At 41.9% G+C, this 11,296-nt stretch overlaps 1 protein-coding gene across 1 annotated transcript; it reads left to right on the forward strand.

The window, feature by feature from the left end:
- Positions 1-147: 147 nt before the first annotated feature.
- On the forward strand, positions 148-7,233 carry sav1 (salvador family WW domain containing protein 1). The gene is given in 6 exon segments (XM_034233962.1): positions 148-493; positions 1,997-2,196; positions 2,198-2,492; positions 4,683-4,953; positions 5,525-5,680; positions 5,948-7,233. Coding segments are annotated over 6 exon segments (1,221 nt in total). The 5' UTR covers positions 148-399; the 3' UTR covers positions 6,153-7,233.
- The last annotated feature ends 4,063 nt before the right edge of the window (positions 7,234-11,296 follow it).

The following is an 11,296-nucleotide window of genomic DNA, read 5'->3' on the forward strand; positions in this document are numbered from 1 at the left end:
ATGGAGAATGAGTCATTTTACTTTTGGTCCTTTAAGTATATTGCGATGCTAATACTTATGTACTTTTACTTGAGTAACATTTTGAATGCAGGACTTTTACTTGTAACAGAGTATTCCTACACTCTGGAGGCTGAGCTCCCTCCAGGGGGGCAGGACTCTGCAGCTCCAGCCCAGGGAGAGGAGGACTCTCTGTGGGTGTGGAGCTTGGATCACAGCGGACCGGACCTCCGTAAGGAAAGGGAGCTAAAAGCTAGCCGGCTAACTGAGCTGCTAGCTAATGTAAAACGCTTTAAAAACATGTTAACTTTCCTTCAAACTGAACGGGACGGTCGCCGGGTCAGAGGGTCTTGCCATGACTTATTTTGTTGTTGTTGATGTTTTTGACCCGAGCCTGGAGTTATGCTCTCTCGAAAGAAAAGTAAAAAAGAAGCGTCGAAACCAGCCGAGGTTCACGGGAAATATGTGAAGAAGGAAACGTCTCCGCTGCTGAGAAGTAAGTAAGCAACAAGTTAGCATGTTAGCTCAACGTTAGCCTGTTACAATTTGGCTTCAGTTAGCTTGTTAGCACAAAGTTTGTACCAATTAGCTTCAAACTTACCACCAGTCAGCCTCTTACTTTAAAGTTAGCGCCATTTAGCCTGCTAGCTCCAACTGTATACCAGTTACGATGTTAGCTCAAAGTTGGCATTAATAAGCCGGTTAGTTCAGCGCTAGCATCAGTTAGCACGATAGCTCAAAGTTAGGACCTGTCACTAGCTTTTTAGCTCAACGTTAGCATAAATTAGCCCGTAGCTCAAAGTTTCAGACAGAGGGTGAAAAGAGGTGCTGTAGCAAAAGCAGTGAAAGAAAGATTACAAGATCACATTAGCAAACATTTTTGTATGAATAATTTGGAGTAATGCGCCACATTATTTTAATTTTAAAGCTTGTAACAAACTGTTTGTATTTGTGTAAACCGTAAACACATTGATAGGTAAAGTGCTAGCTAGCATCTGCTGGCTGCATTAACGTCAGCTCAGCTGCAGAGTCAGAGGAAAGTCCAGATATTACGTTAATTAAAAAGTTAACACTTTATTTAATTGGTTTGTGCCTGATGCTATTCAGTGCTCATAGTTAAATAAAGTCAGATTTGTAGCTTAAATGTGTCCATTGGTAGAAATGGTACGAGTATTATCATCTGTTAAATTGACTGTTAGTTAATAAAAATGCCTCTAACTGACATTTAATTTGCGTTATGTAGTTAATTATTACCGTACCCATTAGTTGTATCTCTTTGTCACTTATAAGCAGTGGGGCTAGAAGTATAACAACTAGTAATGATACGTACATAATTGAAAGTAAAGGTCCTTCATTCATTAAGAATTTTAAATAAAGTTATATAAAGTCTCAATTAAAAGTATTCAATATTCAGACAGAATAGTCCCGTTTGTGTAATAACGTTCTCATAGATGGTTTTATTATATGTTATGTGATGTACTCTTGGATGGTTAAATATACTCTATAAATAATAAGAGGAGTAAGGAAATATTTAAGTGAAGTACAAGTTGGCATGGTGCAACATAAAAATGTGAGGTCTTGCTTATCCTGAACCAAAATAATTCATAATAGCATCAAGACAATGATCAAAATACTGGGATAACTGGGATAACTCAACCTCCCATTTAGTAAAACAACTAATATTTGTTGTCACAGATGGGACAGTTTTTTTGTAAAAGCATATAAACAATCCTGCAAACATATTCATAATGAAATATGTATATAGTGTATTTCAAACACAGTTATAAGTCAAAGTCAACTTTATTGTTAATCTTTCAGTCTGTGTACAGACAGAGAGATCGAAATACCGTTTCCCACAATCCCGAATACAACCGAATAAAGTGTTTAAAAATAAATAAAAAGTAGCATTTCAGACTTGATCTGACATTAAATTATTGTCGTATCGTTTATTTGTTATTGAATTGACAGGTATATTAACAGTTCCTGTGTCTCCCTACAGATCTGATGCCCTCGTTCATCCGTCATGGCCCCACGATACCCCGACGCACCGAGGTCCCTCTGCCTGACATGGGCCCCTCTTCCTACCCTGTGGCCCCCGTCCGGGAGCCCGTGGTTTCCCGCAACAAGAGCTTCCTCCGGGCCCCGGTGCAGCGGCTCCCCCACGAGGTGGCCCGCCGAGAGAGCCACCGCATGTCGGCCCCCCCCGTACCTGCCCCGCAGTCTGGGGGATCTGCCCCATGAGTACGGGGGCTCCTCGCAGTCCTTCCTCACCGACGTGGGGCTCCTGTCTGAGAATGGAGACGCTGGCCGGTACTACTACCCCCCCGAGCCTTACTACGACCCCCAGCAGCAGCAGCAGCAGCAGCAGCAGCCCCCCCCCAGAAGGGGCCCCGAGCGCTTCCCAGAGGACTATAGATACTATGAGCACAATGAACACAACTTCCAGAGACTTCCACAACAACACACACCCCCGGCTCCAGGGAGACCCCCCTCAGGTAAACATGATTTCACTGGTTTCTTATTCTTTAGGAAGGTAAACAAGAGGGATGGACAGAAATATCTGAGTTAAAGATGTGACAACGATCACAAGAGGGATTCTTGATCTTTGGACGTAAGTAATTTGCATTTATGGTTTATGGATACGAGGACAATATGTGATATTCAAAAACGCTGAATATTGTGATTTACCACGCACATTGACATTGCAGTGGCGTCAAATAATATTGAACTGGTTTTGGAAAAGACTTGGTAGTAAGAAGTGATGACTTTGCATATTGCGATAGAACATATTACTTTTGTAGTAAGTGCAATATCGCTTTCTTTTACTATGAGTTTGTCGTGCAGGTTAGCAAAATAAAACCTGGCTTTTGAGAAATAAAAGTTAAGCAGTTTGTTTGATGAAGAGTAAAATCAAGGCTGCAATTCTACAACTTTTCATATCTGTATTTTTCGAAAAAAGTTAAGAGGAGACTTTGCCAATTTTGGGCTCCTAGAAGGACGTTTTAGTATCCGCACTGATGTGGGCTTGTTATGGATTTGATTATGCACCGTAAATAGACCTCTGTGAAAGGAATGCATGAGGGATGAAATATTTAGCTCTACAACAGCAACACTAGTTTAGTATGATGGACTATTTTCTCACATTTTCCAGTCTAAATGAAAAGGAATTAGCAGATGAGTTGATTGAGTCAAATGTCATATGCGTACAGTATAGTATTTCTTCCAAGGAAATGGCGTTAAATAAAATAAATGCAGTTTAAAATGACATATGTGTAGCGCTTTTTAATAATACTGCCTCACTTAGGTGATCTGGTAATTTCCTTATACTCATTTTAATTAGAAATATAAAAAATAGCTGATAATAATTTTCATCCCATATTTTCAATCGATTATTTACACAATTTTTCGATCGTTTTTTTCATCCACAGCATCAGGAAATTCCTTTTACTTTCTATAACCAGAAACATTCTTTGGATATGTGCTCATTGCAAAAGTACATGGCTTCTGAAAGCGGATACTGCAACGTAAATAACTCTTAACTTCTGGAAGCAGGGAAATGTAAAATGAGTTTAAACCCGGGTGTTTTTTAAGGAAAGAAAAAGGGGGGGAAAGATTTAGAAACAGTGCTGCATTTTGTTCATGTCTGCAGAGAGTTTGTCTCTCTGAGAAAAAGGGCAGAGATGATGAAGAGGAGGAGGAGGACCCCTCACATTCCTCCTCGCTCTGCAGCTGGCTGAGTTGCTGTCATTCTGCAGAATTTGTCAGATTGCAGCGGCCATTTTGCTGAGAAACTTCATTCCTCTCTGGTTGTGCAGAGTTTAAAACACTCTCTGCTCCCCCTGTTCACTCCTGAGTCATGATCACTCTCTCACCCAGCATTTCCTCTCATTACCCAGCAGGAAGGACACTTCAGAGGCTGCTGGAGGAGAGATTGGGAATTCAGTTCGTCTGTTTTACCGTTCAAATGTAAACAAACTTTGATCAAATATGCCGGTTAAATAAGATGCTCCGTCACAAAGGGCTGCAACAAATGCTACTCACAAACCATCAGAGTTTTGCAAAGTTTTACTGATAAATCGACTTTTTATTTGTATATGAAGGCATTGTACGGGAGCAAAAACAACATACGAGTCAACACTAGAAACGTTTCTATATCAAAAGGGAACACGGGGATTTTAGCCTTTGCAGACCATTTACATGCACAAAAAAGAACACACTACAAAAAACAGAAATACTTTCTTTATAGAAAATGTGCTCATTGCAAAAGTTCCCTAGTTTCTAGAAGCTGCAGGGAAACATTTTCTTGCTACGGGAAATAAGTTGTTGACTTTTTTTATTTCAGAAGATAGTGAAATAAGTCTTCTCCTCTCCAGAATTGAGCGGCTGAAAAACGACACTTCTTCATCTCTACTGTCACAGCGGAGTCCAACAAACAACCAGAACCTCTTCAGAAACTGCTTCCTGCTTTAAATAGAGATTCATTGCATTCCTCCTGATCGACATTCAGCTGCAGCATCAGAGCGACCTTTCTAACCTCCTCCATGCTCTCCCCTCTAAACCACAGTTTCCCACACAGGCTGTTTTTAGGAAATTCCTCTCAGATATTTCCTTTTTCCCAGCGGCAGCTTCTCGGCTCACATCTCTCCCTCCGGCTGAATAAAAAAACAAGATGTTTGTGTCCTCAGGCATCGGGCGCATCCAGGCCAAGTCTATGGGGAACCTGTCCAACCTGACGGGGGACGACGGGCCGGTCCCCCCCGGCTGGACGGTGGACTGGACCATCCGCGGCAGAAAGTACTACATCGACCACAACACCAACACCACGCACTGGAGCCACCCGCTGGAGAGGGAGGGCCTGCCCCCCGGCTGGGAGAAGGTGGAGTCGGCCGAGTTCGGGGTCTACTACGTGGATCACATCAACAAGAGAGCGCAGTACCGACACCCCTGTGCCCCCAGGTACACACCGTCACAATTTGAATTCCTTTATTAGTCCCACAGAGGGTACGTTTACAGTGTTACAGCAAAGTGATAGTACCGAGACCAAATAAAACTGTATCAAAACAGTATTTCTTCTTGGACCTGGGTTGTTTGCACATTTTTTAAATCCACTAGGACCAAATTAGGAACTATACCAACTTTTGCGTCTTCCTTCATTGAGCTTCTGTAAGTCCCTTTAGACGCTTTAAAAACAACACATTTCCTACTCGTTTCTTTGGATTGATGCTTTGAAATATAACTTGTTTTCACACACATTCAACAAAGAAGAGTCAAAGCAAAAGAGGCTATAGTCGGATAAAATTAGCACATCTAGATAGACTTGTTTTTCTAATGATAAACGGATCCGAGCTGGGTCTCGTCTGTGTTTTCTGTCCACACATATCTGTGGCTCTTAATATACTGGCAGACTGGGAATTGTAGTCTTTCATCTTCCTTGAACTGCAGAAGTGGTTGCAATAGTATTTGACCTTTTACAATTTAAAGCTGGCTTTTAAAATACCCCTCATAACGACGAATGTGTGTGTTTCAGTGTTCCTCGCTACGACCAGCCCCCCCCTCTGCCCCCCCCGGTCGCCTACCAGCCCCGCCCAGAGGAGAGGAACCAGCAGGTGCTCGTCCCAGCGAACCCGTACCACACGGCAGAGATACCGGACTGGCTGCAGGTGTACGCCCGCGCTCCACTCAAGTGAGTACTGACCGCACATATAATAACCTTCTGCAACATTTGTTAAAGTTTGATCCAGGAAATGTGGAAAAATGTGCATTACAATTACCCGAGACTGATATTCTGTCTTTAAACGGATTTATCTTTATCTGATTTTTAAACTCCCAATTATCAGTGTTATCCTCGAAAATCACCCTACAGTGTTAGAGTGAGCAGTACAAATCATACAGGCTTTGTGATCCAACCCTTCACTTCTTAAACGACCCTGAATACCTTCTTCTCCCTCAGGTACGACCACATCCTGAAGTGGGAGCTGTTCCAGCTGGCGGACCTGGACACGTACCAGGGGATGCTGAAGCTGCTCTTCATGAAGGAGCTGGAGCACATCGTCAAATCCTACGAGGCCTACCGGCAGGCGCTGCTATCGGAGCTGGACGCCCGCAAACAGAGGCAGACCTGGTACCAGCAGAAGAACTACAGCGGGAACATGTGACCCCAGTGTGTGTGTGTGTGAGTGTGTGTGTGTGTGTGAGAGCGTGAGAGCGGGGACACCACGCCTCTCTGAGGTCTCAGCCGTTTGGGAGCGGTCACAGTTTCACTTTGAAAAGACGATGGACTCCTCGGAGCCTCCTTACCAAACACATGTGTGCCTTCGCTGGATCCAAATATATCAGACAGGAAGTGATGACTGAAAAACACTCCATGAAGAAAACGCACGTCTGTTTTGAAGTGCTCAAAAACACACGGACATTGTGCCTTTTTTTTTATATATTCAAATAAAACGCAGACTTTTTTTTCTACACCAGTCACTTCACTCTGCGGGAGGAAGTGACAGGCAGCTTCTTCTAATTACTTTCTGTATGAAATACTACGTGACTATTTTTTCCTCTTGCTTTGAACGCCTCGTAAAACTGAAGCCACACTTTGACATTAAACAAAGTGTGCAATTCTTTTTTTATGACATATCCTTTATGAGACAATCCACCAAAACTTTGACAGATATTTAAGTTTTGATATGAAACACGTCTTTATTTAAAGATGGTGCTCTTGGCATTACTGTACGTCAGGAATATGTGTGTGTGTGTGTGTGTGTAATGAAAAATAATAAGCTACTGGAACCTAAAACACACTTCATAAAAAGACACTAAGTTTGCATTTCTCTCCGTTTCCCTTTTTCTGGATATTCCTCTCTCTGGTAATGCCTTGTTTTATGGACTGACGTCTCTCTTCTGCCGGACGAGTACAGGTTATTAAAAGCAATATATATTTGACACTCATAAATCAGATGTATCCCGTTGCTCGGAAATGTTTTTACGCCGGGAGTTTGTCTGGTAGAAACGGTGGAAAGTTCCCGATCAGCTCACTAAGGGGGAATAACGTCTTATATTACGTTAAAAATGTTTAAAAATAAAAGTGCTTAATGGGACCTGTTTATGAGTGATTATAAATCCAAACATTTCTGAAAGGCTTTCTGGTGAGGAAGAGGATAACTTATCTTCATCAGTTTGTACATATCTGATTTTGTGCATTTCATAAAAAGGACAAAAGCAATAAAGTCTGCAGTGGAGAAAATACATCTGACCATTGGACTCCTTTGTTTACTTCCTAGTGACATCACTATGTAACACTCTAGCTCATATTGACTAGCGCTCCAACACATTGTACGTGATAGGCTAAGTGGCGGGACATTTGTAAGCGGTTGACCAATCACAACAGAGCCGGCCAGCTAACCAATCAGAGCAGACTGGGCTCTGGTTTCAGACAGAGGGTGAAAAGAGGTGCTGCAGCACAGACAGTATGAAAACAATAAAGAGCTTTTTGAACATTAAAGCATGGAGACATGTAGAGACACTACATACTGATATACACCTGAACATCAGCAGGAGAGGACTCTTTAAAGTAGAGACACTACACACTGATATACACCTGAACATCAGCAGGAGAGGACTCTTTAAAGTAGAGACACCTGAACATCAGCAGGAGAGGACTCTTTAAAGTAGAGCACCTGAACATCAGCAGGAGAGGACTCTTTAAAGTAGAGACACTACATACTGATATACACCTGAACATCGGCAGGAGAGGACTCTTTAAAGTAGAGACACTACATACTGATATACACCTGAACATCAGCAGGAGAGGACTCTTTAAAGTAGAGACACTACATACTGATATACACCTGAACATCAGCAGGAGAGGACTCTTTAAAGTAGAGACACTACATACTGATATACACCTGAACATCAACAGGAGAGGACTCTTTAAAGTAGAGACACTACATACTGATATACACCTGAACATCAGCAGGAGAGGACTCTTTAAAGTAGAGACACTACACCTGAACATCAGCAGGAGAGGACTCTTTAAAGTAGAGACACTACATACTGATATACACCTGAACATCAGCAGGAGAGGACTCTTTAAAGTAGAGACACTACATACTGATATACACCTGAACATCAGCAGGAGAGGACTCTTTGAAGTAGACACTACATACTGATATACACCTGAACATCAGCAGGAGAGGACTCTTTAAAGTAGAGACACTACATACTGATATACACCTGAACATCAGCAGGAGAGGACTCTTTAAAGTAGAGACACTACATACTGATATACACCTGAACATCAGCAGGAGAGGACTCTTTAAAGTAGAGACACTACATACTGATATACACCTGAACATCAGCAGGAGAGGACTCTTTGAAGTAGACACTACATGCTGATATACACCTGAACATCAGCAGGAGAGGACTCTTTAAAGTACAGACACTACATACTGATATACACCTGAACATCAGCAGGAGAGGACTCTTTAAAGTAGAGACACTACATACTGATATACACCTGAACATCAGCAGGAGAGGACTCTTTAAAGTAGAGACACTACATACTGATATACACCTGAACATCAGCAGGAGAGGACTCTTTAAAGTAGAGACACTACATACTGATATACACCTGAACATCAGCAGGAGAGGACTCTTTAAAGTAGAGACACTACATACTGATATACACCGGAACATCAGCAGGAGAGGACTCTTTAAAGTAGAGACACTACATACTGATATACACCTGAAGATCAGCAGGAGAGGACTCTTTAAAGTAGAGACACTACATACTGATATACACCTGAACATCAGCAGGAGAGGACTCTTTAAAGTAGAGACACTACATACTGATATACACCTGAACATCAGCAGGAGAGGACTCTTTAAAGTAGAGACACTACATACTGATATACACCTGAAGATCAGCAGGAGAGGACTCTTTAAAGTAGAGACACTACATACTGATATACACCTGAACATCAGCAGGAGAGGACTCTTTAAAGTAGAGACACTACATACTGATATACACCTGAACATCAGCAGGAGAGGACTCTTTAAAGTAGAGACACTACATACTGATATACACCTGAACATCGGCAGGAGAGGACTCTTTAAAGTAGAGACACTACATACTGATATACACCTGAACATCGGCAGGAGAGGACTCTTTAAAGTAGAGACACTACATACTGATATACACCTGAACATCGGCAGGAGAGGACTCTTTAAAGTAGAGACACTACATACTGATATACACCTGAACATCGGCAGGAGAGGACTCTTTAAAGTAGAGACACTACATACTGATATACACCTGAACATCGGCAGGAGAGGACTCTTTAAAGTACAGACACTACATGCTGATATACACCTGAACATCAGCAGGAGAGGACTCTTTAAAGTAGAGACACTACATACTGATATACACCTGAACATCAGCAGGAGAGGACTCTTTAAAGTAGAGACACTACATACTGATATACACCTGAACATCAGCAGGAGAGGACTCTTTAAAGTAGAGACACTACATACTGATATACACCTGAACATCAGCAGGAGAGGACTCTTTAAAGTAGAGACACTACATACTGATATACACCTGAACATCGGCAGGAGAGGACTCTTTAAAGTACAGACACTACATGCTGATATACACCTGAACATCAGCAGGAGAGGACTCTTTAAAGTAGAGACACTACATACTGATATACACCTGAACATCAGCAGGAGAGGACTCTTTAAAGTAGAGACACTACATACTGATATACACCTGAACATCAGCAGGAGAGGACTCTTTCAAGTAGAGACACTACATACTGATATACACCTGAACATCAGCAGGAGAGGACTCTTTAAAGTAGAGACACTACATACTGATATACACCTGAACATCAGCAGGAGAGGACTCTTTAAAGTAGAGACACTACATACTGATATACACCTGAACATCAGCAGGAGAGGACTCTTTAAGTAGAGACACTACATACTGATATACACCGGAACATCAGCAGGAGAGGACTCTTTAAAGTAGAGACACTACATACTGATATACACCTGAAGATCAGCAGGAGAGGACTCTTTAAAGTAGAGACACTACATACTGATATACACCTGAACATCAGCAGGAGAGGACTCTTTAAAGTAGAGACACTACATACTGATATACACCTGAACATCAGCAGGAGAGGACTCTTTAAAGTAGAGACACTACATACTGATATACACCTGAAGATCGGAAGAGCATCAGCAGGAGGAGGACTCTTTAAAGTAGAGACACTACATACTGATATACACCTGAACATCAGCAGGAGAGGACTCTTAAAGTAGAGACACTACATACTGATATACACCTGAACATCGGCAGGAGAGGACTCTTTAAAGTAGAGACACTACATACTGATATACACCTGAACATCGGCAGGAGAGGACTCTTTAAAAGTAGAGACACTACATACTGATATACACCTGAACATCAGCAGGAGAGGGACTCTTTAAAAGTAGAGACACTACATACTGATATACACCTGGAACATCAGCATGGAGAGGACTCTTTAAAGTAGAGACACTACATACTGATATACACCTGAACATCGGCAGGAGAGGACTCTTTAAAGTACAGACACTACATGCTGATATACACCTGAACATCAGCAGGAGAGGACTCTTTAAAGTAGAGACACTACATACTGATATACACCTGAACATCAGCAGGAGAGGACTCTTTAAAGTAGAGACACTACATACTGATATACACCTGAACATCAGCAGGAGAGGACTCTTTAAAGTAGAGACACTACATACTGATATACACCTGAACATCAGCAGGAGAGGACTCTTTAAAGTAGAGACACTACATACTGATATACACCTGAACATCGGCAGGAGAGGACTCTTTAAAGTACAGACACTACATGCTGATATACACCTGAACCATCAGCAGGAGAGGACTCTTTAAAGTAGAGACACTACATACTGATATACACCTGAACATCAGCAGGAGAGGACTCTTTAAAGTAGAGACACTACATACTGATATACACCTGAACATCAGCAGGAGAGGACTCTTTCAAGTAGAGACACTACATACTGATATACACCTGAACATCAGCAGGAGAGGACTCTTTAAAGTAGAGACACTACATACTGATATACACCTGAACATCAGCAGGAGAGGACTCTTTAAAGTAGAGACACTACATACTGATATACACCTGAACATCAGCGGAATAGGGAACCTTTAGCATTTGTTGGTAAGTTAATTGAACTATTGTGGGGAAAACAGTAGTTCTATGTGTTAAAACATCTCTGG

The sequence above is a fragment of the Gymnodraco acuticeps genome, unplaced genomic scaffold (assembly GCF_902827175.1).
Source record: "Gymnodraco acuticeps unplaced genomic scaffold, fGymAcu1.1, whole genome shotgun sequence".
NCBI lineage: Eukaryota > Metazoa > Chordata > Actinopteri > Perciformes > Bathydraconidae > Gymnodraco > Gymnodraco acuticeps.